Below are 25,271 nucleotides of genomic sequence, written 5' to 3' on the forward strand. Positions count from 1 at the left end.
GCCAACCTTAGAGCTGAGAAACCAACGTCCAATTAAAGCAAGTGAAGAGGGGTAAAAATGAAACCCTGGAGAAAAGAGGGAGGGAAGAGTGAGGCTGAAAGGTTCATCCAGCCAGGGTCCTCAGCAGCCTGATGGAAGCCACATGGGGGTGGATGTCCTGGCCCAAGGTCTAGCTGCAGCTTAGCCTCTGACTCCACACATGACCCAGGCAAGGCCTCTCATCCTAAGTCTCTGTGTGCTCAAACACAGAGTAGGACATGCTAGCCCTAACACCTCCAGGGACAGTGAAGGAAAATCACTATTTTTAAGATTGAGTCTGACCTTTTTTGCCAACTTGAGAGCTCTATGGGCCATCTCGGCCCCCAGCTCTTCCCATCTCTGAACACACCAATGGCTGCTTCTGCTTTCTACCTGCCCACACACCCACCCAAGGCCTGGTCTTCAGAAGGAGGGTAAATAAGAACATGACATCAGGAATAAGGAGGGTAAATAAGAGCACGACATCAGGAATGAGGAGGCTCTGGGGCTCCACTAATGCCAGCACTTGGGGGCAAGCATCTGCCAAACCTGAACCCCACTCAGTGACTGGGTCATGTTGCCAAGGCCAGGGTCAGAGGCCTCCTGAAGGTCCAGGGCCTTTCCTGAAGCTAGAGGGAATAAAAGGCCCCTGAACCCAATCAGAGCATGGCCTTCACCAGCATCCCATGCTCACGGCATTCAAAGGGTCTAAAAGGAAGCTGCTGAGTGGCCATCAGCTACCCAGAGGCCCATATCTCAAGGGCTGTAGACAGATGACTTTTGGGGATACTTCCAGGAACCAGAGCCTGTGCCCACCTAGAAATCCCAGGGACAATGGGACAGTACCCCAAACCTCACCAACACTCAAGCCACCTGCCTAGCTTTCCTTCTGGAAGTAACAGGGATAATAAGAGGGAGTAGTCTCCCTTCCACCCTCCCCTCTAGGCCAGGCATCAAGGTGGGTAGCACCAAGCAGCCACCCTTGCCACCTGCTCTCCAGCCCCCTCATTGGCAGGCAGGAGGCAGCTCTGTGGCTGCTCTGCGCATCTGCCTCCTCCAGAGAGCCCAGCTCTGAAGTTGCCTGGCGGTGGACAGCCCTGTTGCCATGGAAACTGCATCCTCCATCCTTGCCGTCGTCTTCATTTCAAAGCCATTGGGGAGAACAGAGGAACAAGGGAGCAGAGCAGGGAGAGAAAACTGTGGCCTGGGGCTATGCAGCCATTCCTCCCCTGCCCAGCCCTCCCTCCTCACAGCATCCCACATAGGGAGTGCCAGCTGCCCAAGCCTGCCTCCAGGCCCCTGGAAGGGCAGCCTCATACCTGAGTCAAGCCCAGTCTTACCCCTGCCACCTGGGGTCCCTGGCCCTCCCTACTGGAAGGAGGCACAGAGCTAATTAAAATCTCATTGACGGCTCAGCCCCAAATTATTTTAACACATGCCGGATCCTATCAAAATTCAGACTCAGGCAGGAAGAAGGCAAAGGCACAAACTTCCAACCCAGGCCCATAGATACAGGAGGGGCTTATAACTGTCCCTGTAGCCTCTCCTTGAGACCCCTCTCCATGCTCTGCCCACTGACCAACAATGAGTCCCAGTGGGGGCTGGGGATGGAGGGTGTGGGACAGGGGAAGGACTAGCCATATGCTCTGCCCCTAAGAGATCAGGCAGAGAAGACAAGCCCTTTCCCTCCCAGCCAGGTGTAGCCTCTGAGGGAGGAGAGGGAAGCCACAGGCCAGCTCTCAGGTCCTCACTGCACAGCAGGAGCTATGGCCCAGGCAGCATGTCAGTGAGCTGGTAAATATTGGAAAATCATCAGAGGAAGGCAAGGCCAGCTGCCTCTCCCTCAGCTAGCCCCAGGGAGCCCTTGGAGAACAGACTGCCAAGGACACCAAGCCAATGCCACACTGGGCTGGTACTGCCAGGGAAAGGGGCCTAGAGTCCTCCCAGCCCTGGGCACACCCCTTCCCACAGCCCAAGCAGCCAGAGGCCTGAGGAAGCAGCACCGGGACAGGAGAACCTGCGTGGGCCACTGAAGCCACTGGCTATCTGACGAGGCCACAACCCAGGGCAACTCACCCCTACACACAGACTCAAGGGGATCACAAAGCCCTGCTCCAAGGTGGGAGAGATGCAGACACCTAGAGTCTTCCCCACCTAACAGCAAGAAGTAAGCTAATCACGCTAAGGTGTCACCAGGGACTGCTAGAAACTGGATTCTGGAGTTCCAGTTTCTCAGACACACCTCCAAGGCTTCCCTCCCACCTGGCCTTCCACAAACAGAAACAAGAGGGGGACTTGGGACACCATCCATAATGCAGGGGTTTCCAGGAGACTCAGTCAGAGCACTTCCCCCACCAGCATCTCTGCACTGACACCAGCTCACCCCTATAAGGGTGCTGGCAGATAAGGGAAGGAGTGATGCACAAAAGGCTGTCATGGTGCCACTGCCTCGGCTACTTTGGGAACATGCCACTCACTCTCTCCTCACCTCAGGTTGAACTCATCTCCTTGGTGCAGGGGCAAACATTCGGCCCATACAGCTCAGGGCTCCTGCAAAGGGGCTAGACTGGGATGCTGCGCCAGTGCTTCCCCGGTAGTTCTTACTGAACTAGGGGAGGGGAGGAGGGAGGCAAGACAGGGGACCTGAACTACCCCATTTGGTCTTCTGCTCCCGGAGCATCAGCCTGTGCCCTGGCCTCGGCTAGGGGTGGGGAGGGTGTGGTGTGCAGAAGAGGTCAGGCCCAGGAGGGAGACTGAGGGTGGATCCCATTCCCAGGCTGCCCAGAGCCTGGGTGTGCTCAGCAGTAGGTGGCCTCAAGTCCCCAGGAGGATGAGGCAATGGGTGTAGGCCAAGGACTGGGTCACAAATCTCCTACATGAGCTCTAGGCCTACAAAGGGATGAGGTCTGCTCCATCCATCTCTGCTCCATCACAGCCCTTTACTTCTTGTCTCACTGGGGTGAGGGGCCCTGTCCTACCCATTCCTCCACACCAGGCTGGACAGCCAGTTAGCCACACAGCCGGCAAACAGCTGTTGCATCCCACCCGAGGTGGTGACATCTCTTCACTGGGTGAAGTGAGGCATGCTCATTTTTAATTACACAGACACTGACATGCACCCGCCTGCACACAGCAGTCCCTGCAAGTGGGGGCTCAGACCCTGGAGGCCCCTTTGGCAGCCGGTCTGCATTGAAGTGCAAAGTGATAGGGTAGGCACAGCAGGGGCTATGGCTGGAATGTGGCACATTGTTATTATTCTGCCCAGGAACTTCTGTCAACTTCCCCCTCTCTGGCTCCCTCTCATCCCCAGTGGGCCTCTCAACAGCCTCTGGCCCAGAACCTAAACCTGTCTGTGGGACAAGAGGTGACAGCAGGAGACAGCTTTGGGGACTTTGCAGTGCCAGCAGGGAGAGCCTGCAGAAGGGTTGGTGAGCACCCTTCCTCCTTGGAGCAGGAGGCCCAAAGGTCTGAAAATGAGAGGCAAAGGAGACAAGGAATGAGACAGACTACCAGGGAGGGGACAGAAGGGGCAGGAAGTAGCACAGACAGCTCCAGGCAGGAGTCCTGAGCCTTGGCCTAGCTACTGACAAACAGGTAGCTTCTCTCTGGGTCTCAATCTTCCCAAATATAAAATAAAGAGATTGGGATAGATGACCTCAAAAGAAGTGAGGAACCAGAAAAGATTAATAAAAAATCCATTATTAAAGACAAGACAATTGTATACTTGGAAAACTCAGAATTAATGGAGAAACTACCACAAACATTAAGCTCATAAAATTGACAAAAGCACAGCCCATTTTTCTGTGCACTAGTCAGCCAGTTAGAAAATGTAATGGAAGCAAGAGAAGGCCCTCTTGGAGTCAGGTCTAGCCTGGGCTGAACTGGGAGCCCCCCTAAATGGCAGGGGAGGGGATGGTAGAGGAGCCAGGCCTGGGTGGGAGCCTGGGGAAGATGGCAGAAAAGGGGAAGGTGTGAGGCAGAGTAGGGGCGGGAAGGTGGGGTGCTGTGCCTGGCACCCAGCCTGCTGTGCCTGCTGCTGCCACTGCCTGAAGACTTTTCATTTTCACCTCAGAGCTGGCAGCTTGCCACACAATTTACACCTCTGCTCATATCCTGCACACCCAGGCCCTGGCTTCCTGGGAAGCCTATGAGGGGGGCCTCAGCAGCAATGGAGACCAGGGTTGGGCAATGAGAAGCAGGGGAGGGTGGTTCCCTCTAAGCAGACACAGGGGACACAGGCCCTTAAGCATCTCAGTGCCTGGTTGGGCTAAGAAGACCCTGACCCACAGCCATGCTCAAGTGGCCAATACTCAACCCCAGTTCAGCCCTGCTCTGGCCTTCTGGGCCTTCATGGAGCAGGACCACAGCACTGGGAAGCACTGGGGTGGGTACTCCATGGAGAGCTCAGGGGCTCAGACTTGGGATCCTATCACTCTCCTTTCCAAATCTGGGAGGGGAGCCACAGCCTCCCAGATGACATTGTTGCCATGGCAGGCTCCACAGCCCACCCCTCTCCAAGATCCAGCCACTCTCTGCAGCATCTGTGCAGTCGAGGACCTTGAGCCAGTCCAGCTCATAAGCCAACAAAAATGTTGCTGATTGATTATCCAGCAGCAGGAAAGCTGCTTGGTGCAGATGGAGCTTTGAAGCCAAGGGATCAGGGAGCCAGAGGAATCATGATGTGCCAAAGGGAAGGACAGGTGGGCAAGTGGGGATGGAGAGGTGGGGGAAGGAGAGAAGGTAGGGGAGGAGGAGAGGGCCCTGAATTTCTCATCTGGGACTGGCACCTCCACCCATCCCTCAGGGAAGACCTTCTCTCTGGAGCCTTAGATTGCCTGTCTGCATAACCAGACAAATAGTCTTTCTTTGTCTGAGGGCTCTGCTAAAGGACAGAGTTGTTCTGCTCTGGAGGGATTCCCCCTCCTAGGAATCTCTCCTTCCTTGTTCCCGGAATCTCAAGTTCTCTGGAGAAGAGCAAAAGAATTCTTCCTTGGTAAGGCCCATCTGCCAGAGGAAGAAGGCTCTCTCTGGATTGGTGACAGCCCAACCCCACAGCACCATCCAGACAAGCCTCAGCCCCCAGGGTCCTGCAGGGCTGCCAAGCTACCATATCTGAGCTGGTATTTCGAGAGTGGTGGCTCCCACGCCCGCCCCAGCAAAGGCTGGCTTTGTGCTTTCATTCCGGGGGTAGGGGAGTGGGGAGGGGTGAAGCCAGAGAGGCTGAGGAACAGGTTCCAGGGCCCAGGCTTGCAGAGGGGAGAGGCCTAGCTCCTGTGGGGTCCCCCAACACCTCAACACCCAGGGGCAACTCCCTAAAGAGAGTCAGGTGTGTGTCTGGGGTAGGGAACGGGGGTCTCCTCTTGGCTCGTGGGGAGGGGGATCTGGGAGTGGAGTCACAGCTACCCTGAGCTAACTTCTGTTACTCTTGTTCAGAGTTTGTGGCCTCCAGCTCTTCCTCCCCACCTCTCAGTGCTCATAGTCCTGTTCCAAAGTCATCCTGGATGCTGTCACTTATCGGCTCAGAAATCATCAGTGGCTCCCTTGAGCCTGCAGGACTCAGCCTCATCTCTTGCTCCAACTCTGCTCTCCAGCCAGACTGGATACACAAGCCATGCCCAAGTCAGTGCCTCCGCCTGACCTGCCTTCCCACCTGGAAAAGGCTACCCACCCTGCAAAGCTCAGTCCAAATGCCACCAACCCCAAAGCTTGCTTTGCCTTTCCCAGTGAATTCATCTCCCCCTCCCCACCCCACTCCCTCTGTGGGCACAGCTAAGCCCTGTGGCTGGCAGAATGGGTAGGAGGAAAGAGTTCTGGGGACTTATCACTCAGCCCCAATCCTGATGCTTCTGAGAGTTCCCTCCTCCCTGAGCTGGGGAAGGCCAATTAGCAGGCGGCAGCACTGGCAGGTGAGCTGGCCCTGGAGCCCCAGTGAGGGAAGCCTGGGAATGGAGCCGCCTCCACCTCACTGAGGGTGAGGACATGAGGCCCAATAAGGTACCTGCAGCAGCTGCTGCCTGTGCCCAGAACAGCTGCCAAGGTGTCCCTTAATGAATGCCTGCTGGGCAAACTGGCAGCCAGACTCTTCCTGCCCTTTGCTTCTGGTTTAGTCTCCCAGACTGACAGCTTCAGTCCCTGACCTTGCCCACCAGGGTTGGAGACAGAGGGTCAAAAGTGTGTTGTGCCACGGCACTGCTATTCCAGGCCCATTCTGAGCACCATCCCCAGTGTATCCCAAGTTCATGACAAGTCCTCAGCTTTTAGGGCCCAGCCCCACTCATGGACAGGGCAGAGTGGCAAAAGGCCTGTAGTCATCACAATGATTCTCAGCCCAAGGGACCTAGCCTGGACTCAGCCACTGCTTCATCCCTTGCCCTTGGGTAACCGCCCCACCCCAGGCCTCAGTAGCCCTATTGATAAAATAATAGGGATGCTGGCTTTGATTAGGACTTTATGCCTGCCTCCTAACTGGTTCCCCCATGCCGCCAACAAGGCCACACAAAAGAGGGCCCAGTAAATAACTACTGAGTAAGTGACTGAGCTGAGATACCAGGAGGGCCTTTCTTATTAAAAATAAAGCTCGGGAACCCTCCCACATTAGCTCAGCAAAGGTGATGAGCAGGGGGAGAGATGGGGGAGAGATGACCCCAAATTTCATTTTCCACTGGGGCTTCCTCACCTGGATTCCCACTGCCAGGGCCACGCTATTCCCCACTGGTGTTCTGGCCCCAGCGTGGACTCAAACCTCCTCCACCTCTGATGCCCTCAAAGTCCCCCAGACAGCTTAAGGGGAAACAAACACAGGAGATTATGAGCCACTGGATGGGACCCAGGCTAACCATGCTGCTGGAAGCTTCCTCACAACCCACAGCTCAACAGGCTGACCCACTTCTGTAGGCAACCTGCTGAGGCCCCTGCTCCTTAGTTGCCAGCTGGCTGCCCCTTGACACTGCCAGCCTATCACCCACCATTCAGGACTTCAGTCACAACCACTCCAGGGAGATCTCCACCCTGACACTCCCCAAGGCCTCCTCCAGGTCCAGCTTCCAGCTCCTCCAGAAACAAGTGCCTCTTCTGAGAGCTCCCGCCCCTGCCCGGTGCCTCCCAGCTCCACTCACACTGCAACTGTCATGGTGTCCTGAGGATCTGGAACAGACATGCATCTGCTCAACTCTGCATCCCTCACAGGACAGAGGTTTTCAAACCAGTTAAGTCTTAAACATCCTCCTCCAAAAAAAAGTTCACAAGGCCATCTGATTTGTAAAACCCAAGGGCAGAGCAACTCCAGTTGAAGCAGGTAAAGGTCTGAGTGCAGCTCCCCGACCCCTGGCTGCCAGTCATGGGGGCACCTTGGTACAGCCCCTAGGCTCCTGTCCCAGAGGAGTCTGAGAACTAAGGTCTCCCTGCCCACGGCTATCCCTGGTAGGATAACCCCATCAACCCAGCTGTCCCAGAACTCTACCACTGAGGTTCCCCCGAAGGGCTCAGTATACCTGCCCTGCCTACCACACCTGTTCAATTCTATGGAGAAAGAGCCACTATCCAACCTCCAGGGCCGACCTGCATTTCCCAGCCAACCTGCCTCCATGCAGACAATGCCCGGTGTCTCCCTGAACTCAGGAGAAGATGCCCTAACATCACAGACCACTCCCTCAACACCCACCAAAAACTTCCGGGAAAGCAGAGACTCTGGGAAGAGGGTTTATGGGGAAAAAATCACAGATCCTGTTGCGAGGAATTCAGGCATAGGGGGCTTGGCTGGAGATTCTAACACTCTCAGTGACCTCCACTGCCAACTGCAGGCAGATATAAGTCAAGTATCGAGTGTGGGGACCTCACACACAATCCCACACATGGGTCCCCAGGCCTCCCACTCAGTTCTGGACTCCTCCATGTGTCCCAATTCTTCCCGGGAGGTTCATTAAGACTGGTCCCACTCTGAGGTGAATTCTGGGGCTTCTGCCTATTACTTGGGACTGACATCTGGGACCCACCTTCTCTGTGGCCTTGCAATTTCAAGGGAGCTCAGTTCCCTCCTGCAGCTGCCAGGTGCTCAGGGAGAGTGGTCTCCTCCTGCCCTGGAAGCTCATATCTTGGACTCTGGTGGAGCAGGCTGAAAAAGCTGGGGCATCTTCCATGTGGACTGATGGTCACACAGCACCCAGGGACCCGTCACACATATGCTGTCCCAGGGGGCTTGGCTTGGAGGCCCCCAGTGGTTTACGTGGAGGAAGGCAGAGTTCCAGCCCCAATAGCTCAGCTTACCAGGCTGCCAAACTAGAGAAGCCTGGGCCAGAGAGCCAGGGGCTGCCACACAGACCACAAAGCTGAGATCTGGTCGTCCTTCCAGAATTTCTGCAGAGGCCTGACAAGTGCTTCTCTTCAGGCTCCTCATGGTGACACTGAGGACCCCTGCTGTCTCATAAGACCAATCCTGTCCCAGGCTCAGGCATACCTGCAACTGCCAGGACAGCAGCTGCTCTCTACCTCCCTCCTCCAAAGCTCTGAGATCATTCACCTCCAACTCGCGCCCCAGCATCTGGGGAGGCAGGTGAGCCTGCCAAGCCCTCCCTCACCCCTCTTGAAATAGAAAGTCGATGGCTGCTGTCACTGCATCTGAAGCAACTCCACAGCAGAACCAGCCTCAGATCCAGAGAGAAGCCAGCAAGGTGGAGAAAAAGAAGGACGTGGGCTCATGTATGTAACATGACACATGGTTAAAGGCAGCCAGCTGTCGGGGTTGGAAGAGTCAGAAGCGCCCAGTCTCATTAGCAGCCTCCTTTCTCTGCTCTCAGGGCAGTGGGGAAGAGGGCAGGTGTGAGAGCGAGCCTTATATTCTCTGCTCTCTGTCATCGAGGCTGAGAGAGGCACAGGGCCTCCCCTTGTCCACTGCAGGCAGAGACCAACAAACAAAACCAGCTCTTCCTCGTGTTTCACCTGGCTTTGACCCTCAGGATGAAAGACCAGGCTATACATGGGGGTAGAGGTGAATGCCACCCCCAGAAACCAGCAGAGCACCTGGGCTGCGCCCCAACTGTGGGCAGCCTGGCATCTCTCACTCTCCCACACAGCATGCCTCAGACACCTCTGGAGAAGCCCCTTGCCCTGCACCCCTGCTTCCTCATCCCAGGCAGGAAAGAGGATGGTACTCCCCCTGCTCCAGCCATAACCCCAGGAAAACCAAGCTCAGACCACAGACGACAGGCCCCCATGGGAGGAGGAGGCAGAGGAAGGGCTTTCATCTAAGAGGTGACGTCAAAACCGGGCAACCTGTGAAGCTGTCAGGGGCCGGGAAATCTGGACAAAGGTGTCTAAAAATAAACCCCTGAAGCCAGGAAAAGGCTTTGGTGGCTGAGCTGCTTGCCACCACACCGCATGCTACCCGTCCTGTTCTGAGATCTGGAACCCAGAAAGTCTCTTCCTAGGGGTGCTCCTCCAGACCAGCCCTTGAGGCTGAGGATGGCACAGACAGGACTGGAGACACCACACACCAGCCCTTTCGTGGGTGAAATGCTGAGCAGGCCTTGGTCACTGACGTCTCCTTCCTGCCCTCACCACCAACCAGCTTCCCCACCTCCTGCCCAACCCACCCCCAGGCAAGCACAGCGCCCCCATCGCCACCCTGCCCTAGCACCCTTCTGGCTGCCACCCTCCAGTTCACAAAGGAAATCCTCCTCTATCTTCCTCATGCCTGGCCTACCATGACCACCCTCCTGTTTCTCCTCTTCCTATCTCTGGCTATCAGGTCCACAGCTGGTGACCCAGGGCCCAATTTATTGATTCCCCAGCCCTGATCCCAGACCCTTACATCTCCTTAACCAGGACCTGTCTGAGCTCCCATTTTCATCACCAGGGCCCTGTCCCTTTTCCCAAGCTGCTTTGGGGAACAAAACCACCAGGCTCTTTCAAAACCCCCAAGTTCACAGTCCTGCTAACTTTCTTCCTCCTGTATCCTGACCCCAGCCACACTGGTCAAGCTCTCTGCACAACCTTTGCTGCACAGCTGCCCCCCAGGGCAAGCACTGTCAATAGGCTCATGTCCCAAAGCATGTCTACCAGACTACACACATCACTGCTGACTCCACACCCTGACTCAGATGTCTCTCTGACACAGCCCACAGAGCTGGCTGCCCCGCAAGCCAGTTCCTCAGCCATTCCATATCTCAGTGCAAAGCACCACTATGTGCTCCCCCACCTGCCCTGGGCCAGAGGTGACCAGAGCCTGTGACTCCTCCCATTCCTTCCCCGCCACATGATCCAACCCACCCACAAATCCATCAGTTCTACCTCCAAAACAAATTGTAATTAGTTTTAATCCAGTCCCACCCTGCCCAGAGATGGCACAGCCCATCTTACATGGCTCATATCCTGCTACTCTCCTGGCTAGAACACTGCAGTGACTTCCCACTGACTTTAGATCACCCCCATGCTCCTCATCCTGCTCTGCCTAGAACATTCTTACCCCTCTGCAAGTGCTTTCACAGGATTCTGCCTAAGAGGCTACTTCCCCCGACAGGCTGTCCCTGACTACTCCGTTCAAGTTGGCTCCCTGCCTTTTCTCACCCTGTTCTTTCCTAGCACGTCCCGTTTTTGTCTGACATTATTACCTATCTCCACCACCTCACTGTAAATGCCTATTTCACACACCAACGTCTCACACCACGTCCAGCACAATACCTGGCACAAACATTCAATAAATACAAATTGAACAGATGAATAAACAATCACTTCCAAGCCCAAACTGGGGTCATTTCCCTAGCACCCAAGTTTACAAAATGTAATAGAGGAGGAGGGATTTACAACAGGGAAAGTTTACAAAGAACTCCACAGACACAAGAGACTCCTATCAGATCTCCTGGTGTCTAGCTTTCTTTCTTCTTTCAGGCAGGATGGTCCACCAGCACTGCCAAGGGCCAGGTCAGGAACTGAGGAAGACAGAGTCTGCCACTGCTGCCCCAGTCCTGGACTCAGGGAGCAGGTGCATAAGCCCACACAGAGGCAAGGCCAGGGCAACACATATACACCTGGGGCCTCCCAGCCACTGGAAGCCTCAGAGCCCTTGCTCTGCAGGCCTCTAGCAGGAAGGGGGCATGGTAGGTCTGGAGTGGGGACTGAGCACTAAGGATATCTCTGTTCCAAGCCAGAGCTGAAGTAACAAGGCTAGGTTTCTGAACAAACTCCTCATGCTCCTGGGAGATGTTCTGGGGCCCACAGGGTGTCAGGCACGTGGAAGAGATGCCAGCAGCTTCTGCCCATCTTCTTAGTTACATAGGCAGCTACACTACAAGGGCCCCGGACTGCTGCCCTCCCAAAACCACCTTTTCCTCCCAGACACGGCAGGCCTCCCTGACCTCCAAACGACTGGCTGCCCCTTGACACACACACCAGACCTTGTCTCACCTTGATGTAGGCGTCCAGGGCAGGATGGACACGGCGGGTAGCCAGCCAGATGGACAGGGTGGTGGTGTAGGGGAAGGTGGCCGTCACCACATGGCTGGGTGCCGGGAAGGAGAACACCCTGAAGCCAAATTTCTGATACAGTCGGATGAGCTCAGGGGAGGGCGACTCATCACCTTCACTGAGAATGCTGCCCACTGCACAGCGGCACTTCTCAGGGGGCACCTAGGGAGGCAGAGAAGAAGTGTCAGGGCTGGGCAAAGGAAGGAGGCCCTAAGACCTCTTGCCTCCTGGCTTCTGTGCCAGCTCGGGCTTGGCATAACCACCAGCTGCTACAGGCCATGCAGCCCCAGACCCTAGGATTTTCCTGCTGAAATCCATCCACGGCCCTGGCCTGTGGTATCCTGCTGCAAGACTCATCCATCCCTTCATGTATTCCTCCAACACACAGGCCAGGCCCTGTGCTGGTTGTGGAGGGGCTGCAGGAAGCACTGGTCAGGAAGCAGAATCACAATGAACTCTGGGTTGCTGATGAAATTGAGAGATCCTCTTCCCAGACTCTCAGGTGGGGGCCAACCAACATCTCCAGGGCCTCCAGATCTCCTCTCCACCCCAGGCCCCATCCCAAACTTGCCCCACTTCCCAGGCACCTTCCTGGCCGAGACTGTTGGTTCCTACAAGTCTCTCTGGGCCCGCAGTGCCTACACTACACAGCACTCTGCTCCCCTCCCTAGCTGCCCTCCCTCCCCTGGTTCCCAGAAACCCTAGCCAGGTAGAGGCTCCTATGTGAGTCTCCAACAGTTCCTAGACCTGACCCCAGGCCTGCAAGGCCCAGTGCTTGCTTCTCCTCCTGGCATCAAGAGGCCCAGTTTGTATCACCTCATGCCACCTGAATCTGTACCAGCCCCCAGGGGTATCTGTTCCTAAATCCTAGAGACTTACCACAGACCTTGTACTCTCCATCCTGGGTTTTCTTCAATCTGAAGGCCCTACTCAGGGCCCACGGACCTTTAAATTTAAACTCCCTCTACCTCCACTTGCTCTCCTCCCCAGCCTACCTTCCAAGTACGGTAAAGTCATTTTTACCTCTCCCTGCCCTCCCACTGGCCCTCTCCAAGTCCTGTCAATAATCCCCTAGGGGTTTCTGACCTCTGCTCTGCCGCTCTACTTTGGCCAACTCAAACTTGCCCTTGGAGTCTCACTTTGCCTTAGATTTGGGCACTCTCACCTCTATGTAGTCCCTGCGGGTCACCCTCGGCTCTCTGAAGTTCTGGTCCCCTTTCTGGTCCCTTGAATCCTCTGTCATTAAGCATAACTCAGGGCTTTTGTGGCAGGCAATATGGTGCAAATTCAGGAGAGAGGCAGGCCTGGGCATGAATCTCGAGTCCTGTGTTCTGGATGAGTCCCTTGGTTTCCTAAAGTCCCAGTTCCTTGATAGCAATTTACAGAACTGTTGTATTAAATGAGATCCTTCACATGAGGGCTTAGCACGGTCCAGCACTCAGCAAGCACTCCATTGTTGTTTTATTATTAGTAGCTATGACACAGGCCAAACAAGTAACCCTTGGCTTAGAATTCTCACCTATCCAAATCTCTGAGCGTGCAGCTCCTCCCTGCCCATCCTTCAAGTCCAAATACCCCCTTGGGGAGCCTTTCCGGGTGGCTCCCACACACATCCCAACATCGTGCTGTAATCTCTTCCCCACATCAAGTCTACCTTGCAGCACAGTCACTTCTCTGAGCCCTATGTTCCTCCCATCCTACCCAGAGGCATGGGAAATCACTGCAGTACCACCTCTTGTCTCTAGATGGTGCAACTGCCCCATTCACACCCAAGATTTGCGACAGAAGGTCTGACAGGCCTTGCTGACAGACCAAGCGACAGTGCCCGTGGCAAAGCCTATCTTGTTCCTAACCCTTGCAATCTATGCTGTACAAAAGAAACATCCAATATAGGCTAAATAGAAAAATGAATGGAGGGTCACTTGATAATCTCCTCTCTAACTCCTGGCCTGCCTGGGTTTGGGTCCCAGGGTCTTGATCGTCAGCAGCCCTACTGGAGCTCCCAGCTCCACATCCTCCTTAGTCCCCCAAAGGCACAAGAGCACCTATGATCATCCTGCTTAGAATCTCTCAACAGCTCCCAATTCACCTCTAAGATGAAACTCCTGAGCCAAGCATGCAAGGCTGCCTCCGAGTGGCCCACACCACACTGCCCACTTTGTCCACACACTCACCTCGCACTCCTTTTCTGCATCCCCAGGCCTGAGTAGGGGCCAGGACCCAGGTGGGCAGGCACCCACTAAGCATCTGAGTGGCAGAGGGAGAGATAAACCCAGGCTCTGGTCAATCCGCCTTGCAGCCTCCTCTCCTTCCACACCCCACAAACACCCACATGGAACTATTTGCAGCTCTCCAAACATACCACATCCTCCTATGCTTCCTGTCTTTGCGTAGGCTACTTCCCCTGCCTGGAATGTCCTCCTAACCCTACTCCAGAGTCCCTTCTGCCTGGGAAACTCTCCCATCCTTCAAGACACAGCTCAACTCTCATCCTGAAAGCCTCTGTTGCTCCTCGCTAAGCAATCCCTCCTCTCTCATCCCCAAATGCCCACCAGATGGAGTAGGTCTTGTGCTGTATTGTAACTGATGGCCTCTCCATCTCTCCCTACCACTCCAGGCCTTTGGGCAGTAACGTCCAGGATCTTGTGCACACAGAAAGTTCTTGGGTGTGCTCAGCAATAGTACGTGAATGCATACACATGCACACATGGGCCCTGAACCATGAGCAAACATCCTCTCCCTCCACCTTGAAAAAGGAAGAACTCTTATCACATGGGAGGGAAACAGCTAATGAGACAGGGCTCCTGAGATCCCGGAGGTGTGGGGCACAGAGGTACTCCCTCCCTTTCTGCCTGAGGAATCGCTCAGTTCTACAAGTGAGGACACTTCCTGCCCTCTCCCCTGCACAAGTGGCTAAGGGGCAGCCTAGGAGGCTACCCAGCAAGCCCACCACCTGCTAAGCAGCCCCATACCAGGTGGGAACTGGAAGGCAGTCGGAACCAGGAACCAGCAAGGAGACTGGCAGGCCCTAACACAAGCTGGGAATGGCAAGGCTGGTCTTGGAGGAGTGGAAAGCTTCCCTGGGCTCCCTGGAGAGCCCAGGCCTACCTCCAGGGGAATGGCCCACCTAGGCTGTCAAGGGCCCAGAAGGTAGGAGTGCTCTGATGGCTAGAAACCCCACCCATCTTGGTTCAATGCAATGGCTTTATCTGAGCCTGACCCCAGGAAGTCAGCCTGAGTCTCCTAGTTCCATTTGTCTTTTCCTCCCCATATCAGTCATTTCTGAGTATCTATGCCCAGAACAAGAGCTAGACCAGAACTAGTATCAGCAAGGACCCACATCAGGGAGACAGAGCAGTGGCCAGACCCACCACCAATGTGAGTAAGGCAGGCCCATCCAGAATCCGCCCTCAGAGCAAAAGTGTCAGGTAAGAGATGCCAGAGTATCTCCTTTGGGCTGTGAGGCCTCCTGAGTCCCAGCATTGTGAGAAGAGGGCAGTCTGCTTAGAACCTCCAGCTACCGAGTACAAGCTGGCCTCACTGCCCCTTCCAGAGAAGCCTCACAGTACCCTGCTGACCCTGCTGACCCTGCTGTGTGAGCCCTTAGTGAAGAGAGGGTTCCTGCCTGGCCAAGACCTAACAACAGCTAGTACCTGACAAGGAGCTCACCACCGGCCCCAGATGCTGCTTTCCATGCTTCAGCTTATTAAATCCAAAGAACACTGTTCCTGAGATCCAGAGAACAAAGCTATTCAGCAAAGGTCACCCAGCAAGGCAAGTTTGGAATCAGGATTCAAACCTAGGCAGACTGGCTCTAGAGTGTGCCACACTACTTACAGCCACTCTGAGACCAAGAAATAGGCCCTGACTAGGAATGGCCTGTGCCAGGGCCTCTCCCTCCACTGCGCCTCCTCATATGGCCCAGGCAGCCCACAGGAGGCTAGGCCAGAGGCAGGCAGGGAGAGTTCCTAAAAGCACAAGGTCCTCAGAAGTGGTGGGGGGGATGCCCAGAGCCCTAAAGCACCTTTTAGGAGCTGGGTGTTTGGCCTTATCCTTACTATCTAATCCCCAGAAAAACAAAACTTCTGAAGCAGGAATTATCAGATGGCCAAAGCGACTTGTTCAGAGTAACATGCTGGTTAGCAGTGGAGCCTTGATTCAAACCCAGAGTCCAAAGCCCTCTTCTCCCACACCTCACCCCTTCTCCCTTCCAAAGGCAGCTCTGCTGGGCAGAGTGGGCTCACCTTTCCACAGCTGCCCCACAGTTAACCTGTTGCAGAGCAAAAGCCTGGACTCCATCTGGCCAAAAATCATTACCAGGTAATGGGGGTATGGGATGGCCTGGGCCTTCAGGAAGCATCAGCCCAGCCCACATTCCCACTGATCCTGTTGAGGACTCAATTCAGGGAAATTCTATTCCCTCACCCCAACTATTCCCACGATCCATGGGACCTCAGTGTTTCCAGGGAGAACGGGGGGGCCCATACCCCTACACACATTGAAGGGGAAGAGGGGGAACAAACTCTTACCAGCCTTAGGCCCTGTAGACTTGGTGGCCCAGACTGTCTCTCAGTGGTCTAGGGGGAAAAAGGAGGTCTAATGCGGTCTAGCTTACTAAAGGCAGAACCCAAGCGCTACCCGTTCCCATCGCCATCACTCCATGCCTGGGGCAAGCACCTTCTTCTTGGCCAGGTAAACTGAACCAGCTGCCACGCCCTACTTGCCTCAGCCAAGCTCCCCACAAGGGCAGATAGGTAGGTACTTAAGCCCCAAAGACAGCAGCTGAGGCAGTGGCAGCAGAGGGTGGGGCAGGAGGTGGAGGGCCAGGCTAGCAGACAGGACAGAACTGGTCAGGCTCATATGGTCAGGATCATATGAGGTGCTCAGGGTCCTCTCCAGCTCCTTCCTAACACCCAAGGGGAGGCAAAAGTCACTGTCCAACCCCACCAGCCCCCACCTCAGCAGTAGGGGAGAGGACAGAGCAGTACTGGATATGTGTGTGTGCGCACGCACGCACGCACTGAGGGAGATAGGGAGGTGGGGTGGAGGGGTGAAGACAGATCCCTGACTCTGGAACTCACTCGCTTCTTTGGTACTTAGAAGAGGAAATGGCCACACTCCATGAATGCTGAGCCTGGGAGTGCAGAGGGACACCTATGAGCCACTGCCAGGGTCTGTCAACTTCCTGCCACATACTCCTTCCTTCCTCCCCCCATTGCTATCAAGGTCCTCAGGGATGGAGAATGGAATCCTTCCGGCACCACAATAAGCACTCGCCCAGATCTTACAGCCTCCTCCCAAAAACGACTCCAGGAGAGAGGGCCGGCTGGCTGGCTGGCTGGCTGGCTGGCTGACATACATTCATACATACATACATACATACATACATACATACATACATACGTGTCCCCAGGATGTGGCAATCGCCACAATCTTACTGTGGTGGTGCCCTTTCCTGTGTCACTTCCTGGGCCCAGAGTCAGACCAGGTGAGGCCTCACCAGGCTTTTCTCAGGAACCAGCCTCCCCTTGCCCAGCTGAGGTCTGGAAGGGGCATGGCTGGGGAGCTGTTAGTCCATACCTCATGGGGGTGGGCAGCACACACAGCATGTGGCCACCCCTCACCTGGTCACTCACTGCCCCACTCACAGAGCCTGAAATAGCCTTACTTCCTCCCACACTCACAGAGAAGCAGGTTTTAGCTCCTGTTGTGCTGGCTAGGGAGGGTGGAGTGGGGATGGGACACTCAACAGCTCAGCCTACATCCTGTCTCTTCCTTCTGTGAACCACAATATACAGGGCCCCATGCTGAACACCACTGTGGGAGGCAGCTAGGGAACAGAAAGCTTGGGCTCTTCCCTTCCCTAGGACCAGATGAGGCCTCTCCTATAGGCTTCCCTCATACCCCTTGCCCACTGAGAGTTCCTGAGGTCTGGGCCTCTTGGTCTCCATAGTGCCCTAGTGCCCAGGATAGAGTGGCACAGAGCAGGTGCTCAAATCTTTGTTAAATGAAATTAAAGAGCACGATTAAACTGTGTGAGATAGCACCCCAGCTCCTATCTGCTCCTTACTCTCCTCCTCTATAATATCAGTAGCATGGACCCAGAGGCCTCAGGTCCTTATAGATCAGCCTGTGACAGCCATGAGCACCCGAAGCCTGGGGTCCAGGGTTCCCTGAATCTTTCAGGATCTCCGCCAGGCAGAGATCACACTGCCCAGCTTCTAGAGTACATGGAGACTAAGCATCCCTGAGCCATCCCAGGTTCAAGGTGCGACCCAACTCTAAATGGGAACTCAAGTGTTTCCTGGAGTGACCCAGGACCAGGATGGACAGGGTCAGAGTGGCCACTTTGACCTATATGTCCACCGTCTGTGCCAACCAGATGTTCACAGGGTCTAGGCCTGGTTATGAGTGCCCAGCCTAACAATCCGTCATCACAACTAATTAGCATGAATGTTTTTTTCCACCCTTTTGTTGTTGTTGTTGTTGTTGTTATAGTTCTGTTGAGGGCCAGGTGCTGGGGTGAATGCCTCACCTATGTCACTTAATTTAACCCCTGCCAGCCTACCTATAAGCAGGTACTTTAACATGACTCCATAGAGGAGAAAATGGGAGGCTCACAGAGGGAATGTGATATGCCCAGGTCACACAGCAGGACAGTGGTGAGACAGAATCACTGGCCTCAAGGCTGAACTCTCAGGTCATGGACCCCTAGACTGGTATCAAGTCGGGCTGTGCCCCACCAATCCTAGACACCCAGGGATCACCCCAGAGGATCCACCATACCTCTAGGAGAACTGTATGGTGGGCTGCCTGGAGGTGGCTGGGTCACGAGGCCATGGGGAGAGTGCCCCATGCCAGGATTCTTCTATCTCACTTTTCCCTGGACCAGCCTCCAGCACTGACCCCAAGGTACCCCACTGCCTGGGCCCTTTCCCATCCTGGAATTAGCACTTTCAACCCAAAAGGCAGCATACTGCTTCCAGAACAGGACATGCTGATGAGGAAAAAGGCAGCTGCAAGGATTCTCATCCCTCCCACTGAGGTCTTGCAAAAGGTTCCAACTGCATTAGGTGTGGAAGGAGGGGCAGGGACTTACAGACCAGAATCCTGTAAGGGTGGGGGTCTGGCATCTGGTCTAGGAGCTTCTCATAGCCCAGCATCTGCCCCATCCCACTTGGGCCCCAGTGCTCTTGGCTCCCATTTAGTGGCATCTCCCAGCCACGTGACCTCAAAACCTCAATGTCTACTCATTCCTCATCCAGGCCAGGTCACCGCTCACCTAAGCCCAGCTCAATGTCTGCAATGGCCCCCTGCCTCAACTCTTTCCCTCCTCCACCTGCTATCCCGTAGTTTCCTGAACTGCAGGTGGCAAACTGTGCTGCACCCTTCCTCCCAGCCTACTGTACCACCCACTGCCTCGGCCAGCAAACCCTTCTACCTCTTTCTCCCCTCATCATGTGTCCACTGGACACACTTCCCCTGTCACCTTATGTCTGTAGGCCTGCACAGCTGTAGTTCCCTTAGGCAGGAGGCCCTTCCCAGGAGAGCAAAATTCTATCCATGGCAGAAGACTTCCTCCCTGAGCCTCCCCAGCAGGCTGGAGGCATGCTCTGAAAACCCACAGCTCAAAGCTCTGTGGGCACTGAGCACAGTGCCCTGCTGGAGATTCATTTATGTAGGGATGACTTGCCAACCACACAAAGCTTCTTGAGGGCAGGGCCAGTCTGTTCATCTCCAGAGTGCAGGTGTCAAGAAGAACCTTGCACAGAGAGGGAGTGAACACACCTTTGTTTCAACAGAGCACCCCAACAAGGCCCGGTCAGCAGACAGTGTGTAGGCTATAGGCCTTGCCCACTTGAGCTCTCTAGGGCAAGAGAACAGAGCTGGGGATTCCCAATGCTTGCACTAGAGGTCGCAGGACTCTTGGCAGAGCTGCCAGCCCATGCAGCTGTGGGCAGCACCATCGCATGACATGGCAGGAGGCCACATTGGTGAGTCCTGAGTCACCACAGGCTGTAAGCACAGCCATGCACCCACAGGATGCCAGGGACACCAGGTTAGTCTCTGACCCTAGCATCCTGGACAGCTCACCTGGCTCCACTTGCCCCCCCAGGCCCTATCCTAACCAGGCAGCTTGATATCCAAAGAAATGCCATACCACAGGGCCAGGGGACACCACAATGGTTGGAGAGGTGGGATTCCACCTTCTTTTAGTAGGAGAGCTGAAAGAGGGAAGGCACAGGAACAAGATAGGACCTCAAAGATAGGGCGGAATCGGAATGGCCTGGCCTTAGAGCGCTGGCCTCAGATAGGGCTGGAAGAGGGACGGAGAGCGAGAAGAGGAGGCAATAGACCAAAGCCCCAGTAGAGGCTAGGGACTCACAATGGTGTGGCCCCCTGCACTCAGAAGTCCATGGGTAGCCATGAGCCAGGGGAATCAGATCTGGACAAACAAAAAGCCAGCATATGGATGCCTGGAGCAGAAGTCCAGACTAAATCTGGAAGGAGCTTTAAGCTCAGAGAGGAGGTGGTCTGCAGGGCCAGCTCAAACATTTTCCCAGCCCTTCTTAGAAACCAAAACCCAACAAGCCCTGCCTCATGTCTGTCCATGGGGCAGAACCCCACCCAGGGCACAAGAGGCTCCTTACCAGATGGGGGTTGTCATAGTAGACGGCAATGGAGCGGAGCTTGGGGGAGACGCTGCAGCTCTCTGTGAAAAGCCGCCCGGTCTCACCATAGGGCCCCATGTGGAACTTGTAGGCCACGGTGACGTTGCGGATGGGAGGTGAGCCAGCACTCACTGCCACCCCAGCCAGTAGCCCTGAGTACCCAGCAAAGGCCAGCAGAGTCAGCAGCAGCAGCAGCGTCAGGCACCCAATCAGGCCCAGGAGTAGCAGGTCCGACATGGCTCTGTGCCCCCCACGCCGCACCCCAAGGCAGCTGCAAAGGAGACAGAAGGGAGAGGAGGCTGGTAGCCAGATCTGACCAACGTGCCCACCTGCCCGCCAGCCAGTTCTGGCTCAACCTCAGCCCTGCCTTGGGTGCTCTGACCCAGGAGAGGGAGGGGCCAGAGGTGTTTACACACAGAGTGACCTAGAAGGGAGCTACAAAGGATGACTGTAGCCACAAGCCTCTTTATTTCTCAATCATAATTGTTGGGGCTCTCAGAGCAGCTCTGTCAGCTGGCAGCCTTGGTCACACCTGGGGGAAACTGAGTCAGAGAGAGGCACAGAAGCCTGTCAACCAGGGACATATTCCTGGCCCTAACCAGGCTCCCCTGATGGGCCAGACGTTAGCAAGCTTGCCTTTTCCCCACACTGCCTCTTCCTTACCACAATTGAGCCACACTGCCTGCCCAGCCTCCCCAAGCCTCATGGACCACTGCCAGAGGAAGGACAGGCAAGCACAGGGTCCAAATACTTATTTAAAAACAGGGAAACCATGAAGAACAAAACCTCAGGAGGAAAATGTGCCAGAGGAAGAGACTCTCATAAGAAATCCTCCTTGGCTAAGGACATCTGGCCCATGGAATATTGCTACCCAGTAAGCTCACCCATCCAGAACCAGAGGAGAGACCAGATCAAAACAGCCTGAGCAGGCGGAACAAAGTCCAGACTTGAGCTAGCTGCCAGTGCTAACAAGTTCTATCTTGCTTTTCCAGCCCATAGACTAGAAACTGCTAGGAAGGGGAAAAGACTGCTAGAAGTAGAGATACACAATGGGAAGCATGAGAGTCACTCACCCCTGAGCATTTCATCCCACGGGGGAGGGGTGCTGGCCTAGGGGTAGCCACACCTAGGGCCCACTTGCTGCCCTGTCCCTCCCCCTTCCTTCCCTTCTCCCCAACATCTCCGGGTGTTTGGAATTTAGTTTTCATGGTCTTGATCTCCCCACCTGACCACTCGTACTAGGTAGTTCACAGAAAGGCATCCTGGGGTGGGTTGGGGGGCAGAGGTTTTTTTTCTTTTTGTGTATATCATGTATTTGGCAATTTTCCCTCTTCCCCATTGGCCTTTCCCTATTCCTATTTGCATGGTATAAGCAAAAAAAAGACACTTGTTTCAGGGGAAAAAATTAGAAGCAGAGAAGCTATCCAAGAGCAGGCCTAGGGACACAACACAGAGGATGGTGTGTGAGCCATTCAAGACAGACCATCGGGCCCTCTGTGAAACTTAGGGCCAGAAGCCTAACCCTCTTATACACAGGGTATGACCTGAGTCACCCAAGGAGGGAAAAAAAAATCATACCACAGGGAAGAATGTTTACAGAGGAATGGAAGCATGTGACCCACTGGAGGAACATTCCCACCCCAAGTATTTAAAATTTAAAAGGTTTAGGAGTTGAAAGCCAGCACTTCAGCCCTATGGAAAACTTGGCTCTGTGGAATAATTTGTTCCCTATGGGTTCTGGGTATCAAATTTTTTTGCTGAAAAATTGTCTTTGGAGTCAACGTGCACACAGTATTTGTGTTACAAAAAGCAAAATAAATGCCTAAACCTATAGCGTCATGACATTGAGCCGCCTCTTCTCACTCATCCGTGTTCCTGCCCAATAGTTGCACTTTTTTGGATGCATTCCATGTCCTACTCATGTTGCCTTCAGTTACTTTCACTCTTGTTTTCTTTGATGATAATGATGATGATAAATCTGTCATTGGGTATTTACTATATGCCAGGCACTGTCTCAATGTTGAAACAGAGCTATTTCATTAATCATCACAAGGTGGATGTGGATCAGAAAGCAAATGGTTAGAGGTTAAGAGACCTGCCCAAGGTCACACAGGTACCAAACAGAGCCACCTGGACAAAATGCAGGCAATGGGAATCCAGGGAGTCTGATTCCAGGCTGCCATTTCCACTTTCTCTCTCCTCCCTGGTGACAGGGCTTCCAGAACAGTCCAAGTTTTTATGGACATCTCTGAACCCATAGCTTTCAGCTGGAAGCTCTCAGCATCTAAGTCTCCCACTTGTCTTGGGACTGACCACCCCTCACCTTAACCTACCCCCATTCTCTCAGCTGCACACTTCCTGTCCACTCAAAGGAGCTTAGTTCCCACCTTTCTCCTCCTCTCACCTGCTAAACTGCTCAGAAAAGGAGGGAAATGTACCTGAGGGCCCCAGAGCTTTGGTCAGCACTGTTAGTAGGCAGGGCTACGTGAATTTCCCAGTACTCAAGAGAAAGGGAAGGAGAAGGGCTGGGGAAGCTCACCTCTAAAGCCAGGCTCACTTTTAGCAACTCATGGCATCCAGGCGGCAAGGACCAAATGCTCCAAGTGCTCCAGGGCTGGGGGCAGAAAGAAAATAACCACTGAGCCGGGAACCGTGCCCTGACTGATCCTCTTTCAGGGAAAGCCCAGGCCCCTCTCTACAAGAATTCTCTCCTCACCACAGGTTGCACCTCCCAGTCCTCAGACCTCTTAGGGAAACCAGAAGCCAAACTCTGTCTCAAAATGTCAGCTCTTCATTAGAGCCCTATCCATGTCCCTGTTCTTGGAGAGCCCTCTTCCTGGAAGGCTCCAGCCACTGCATCTGGCCCTGATCCTGGACAGGCTGATAACCTCTCCGGCCTCGGTTTCTCCTCGGTCAGAAGCCCAGGCTGCCCCGCGCAGGCTTCCTGAGGCAGCTCACGTGCGTCGCGGAGGCCGGGAGGGCCCTTAAAGGGCCCTGCCGCAGGCAAAACTTCAGCGCGTGCTGGGCGCGGGAAGACTTGGGGGCTCGAGGGGCCCACGCCCGGAGGAAGGGACGCTGCCTCCATTCTTCATCCTCACTCTCGGCTTCCAGCCCCTGCTCACCCTCGCCTCGCCTATTTACCCACGCCCTTTTCTTTTCAACTACGACTTCACGGGGCCCCGCGCACCTCGGCAACTTAAAGGAAGCTAAACTTTGCAGCCACAGCTGCGAGGCGCGTCCTCAGGAAACCGGGGTGCAGTTAAAAGTGCGGTTCTGGCCTCCGTCGTCGTGCCCCCCGCCCCCTCGCCCGCCACAGGCTCCACTGCCTCTGGGTGTGCCCGTCACCCGTGGCCGAGGCAGAAGGGGACCCGGCTGGCAGGACTGGTCCAAGGTCGCGTTCGGGCCCTTGAACCCAGCCAGGGCCAGCTGTGGGCGAGAAGAGATGCAAAGGTTGGCTGGGCCGCGGGGGTCACAGTGGAGACGCGGCGGCCTTGAGTTGCTGGGGCGGACGGAGGTCCCAGGCCCTCGGCGCGCCTAGAGCCACCCCGGCGGGAACACCTCTAGCGCCCAGCCCTCACCTCAGCGGCCGCCAGCCGCGAACGCCGATCTGCGCACGCGGTTCCAGGCTCAGTCGCGGAGCCTGCGCGCGCCCGCTGCGCACGCTCGCCCCGCCCCCTCTAGCGGCAGGACGTGGCCGTGGCTGTGGGCGCGTGCGCGCGGGACCGGTAGGGCAGAGGCCCGCCCCGCCCCGCCCCGTATCCATGGCGACGAACCCGCGCCTACTCCCTGGAGCTGTCCAGGGAGGAGCCCACGCGGCACCTTCCTGCCTCTCACAAATTATTGGGTTGCCAAGGGTGACTTAGCAACAACCCTTAGCATCTTGGTTGTCGAGCGCACCATGACTGCCCGGCCCCAGGTGTGGGGGAAAGTGGGCTTGGTGGCCCGCAGTAGAGAGCCAGTCTGGAGTCCTGGAAGGCGGCACCGGAGAGGAGCGTTATCCTGGGTAATGCCACTTTCTTTCACTTGAGGCTTCGTGACAGACCTGGGAACCCAGCCAGGCAAGGCCACTTGCTCCCATTTTACAGCTGAGGCTCAGGGAAAAAACTGGATCCAATCTCCGGACAGTGCAAATATCAGCTTCCTGCCTCCAATCCTCCACCGCCACCTCCTCCCTTCCTGGCCCCCCAACCAGAGCACAAGGGTGATTATTCATCCATCCAACTTTTATTGAGTACCACTCCCTGCTAGGACGGTTCTGAAGGGTGGAGATACTAATTGAACAAAACCAAGGCCCCGCCCTCCTGGAGCTCACCACGTGAACTTCGCTCTCCTTTCAGGCTCCCCCTTCAGTGCCCTACACGTGGCTGGGGGAGGCTAGTCTGCCCTTCTAGCTTAACGTAACCCCAGGTCAAGTGTAAACTCCTTGAAGACAGGTTGATCTTCAGCTCATATTTCTGAGGATCTACAAACAACAAAGCACTCTTCTAGAGCCCCTGAGATAAAACCTCGTCCTCCTAAGAGGTCCAATCTTGCAGTGGAGGGGTTAGGGGAGGGGACAACTATGCTCATAAGCTTGGCCACTAGACAAGCTGGGCCAAGAGCTAATTTGGTTTTCCTCACATGGAGGATAGATGTTTGGGAGGAGAATCATCTTATTGTGGATCCATTACTGTACTAGCAAAGGACAGACTAGGCACACAGAGGCACTTGCAATCCTGGTTTCCTTTCCTTCTGCTTCACATTGTTCTGTCCACAGGCAGGGAAGATTAAACCTCACCCACAGGGCTCTGGGCCAACTAGCAGAAAGGGTAGCTGACCCCTCACAGGCACTCAGGACTGGGCTGGCAGGGTTGTAGCAATTCCATTCTGCTGAGAAACATTAGGCACATGATCAAATCATCTGGGTGCCCCAGGCAAGTGGACTGGCATTTGCACCACACTTGGAAGCATTTCCTGTGAGACAAGGAAGGGCCAGTGCCCTCGGAGACAGACAGCTTCTGAATGGTCAGTTTTGCTTCTCAAAACCTGATGAGCTTCTCCCAGGAAACTGTTGTCTGGAGCTGCCCTTTCCTCATCTTGTTCTCTCTGCTCACTTCCTTTAGCTTGGTTGGGGAACTACAGAGC

The 25,271-nt window shown here is 55.0% G+C and overlaps 1 protein-coding gene across 5 annotated transcripts in view; it reads right to left on the reverse strand.

The window, feature by feature from the left end:
- TEX264 (testis expressed 264, ER-phagy receptor) overlaps positions 1-23,876 on the reverse strand; it is a 29,228-nt gene extending 5,352 nt beyond the window's left edge. The window contains exons 1-4 of one of the 5 annotated variants that reach the window (XM_010969107.3): positions 23,726-23,873; positions 22,687-22,761; positions 20,127-20,418; positions 11,416-11,637 (exon numbers count right to left, since the gene is read on the reverse strand). In XM_010969107.3, the coding sequence (XP_010967409.1) occupies positions 11,416-11,637; positions 20,127-20,384 (480 nt within the window). In that variant the 5' untranslated portion in view covers positions 20,385-20,418; positions 22,687-22,761; positions 23,726-23,873. Of the gene's footprint in view, positions 1-11,415; positions 11,638-20,126; positions 20,419-22,686; positions 22,762-22,863; positions 23,054-23,334; positions 23,690-23,725 lie in introns of those variants that run through there. The other 4 variants (XM_010969108.3, XM_045505949.2, XM_074344802.1 and 1 more) reach the window with 4 other exon arrangements.
- Between the last annotated feature and the right edge of the window lie 1,395 nt (positions 23,877-25,271).

Source organism: Camelus bactrianus, chromosome 17 (assembly GCF_048773025.1).
Source record: "Camelus bactrianus isolate YW-2024 breed Bactrian camel chromosome 17, ASM4877302v1, whole genome shotgun sequence".
Lineage (NCBI taxonomy): Eukaryota > Metazoa > Chordata > Mammalia > Artiodactyla > Camelidae > Camelus > Camelus bactrianus.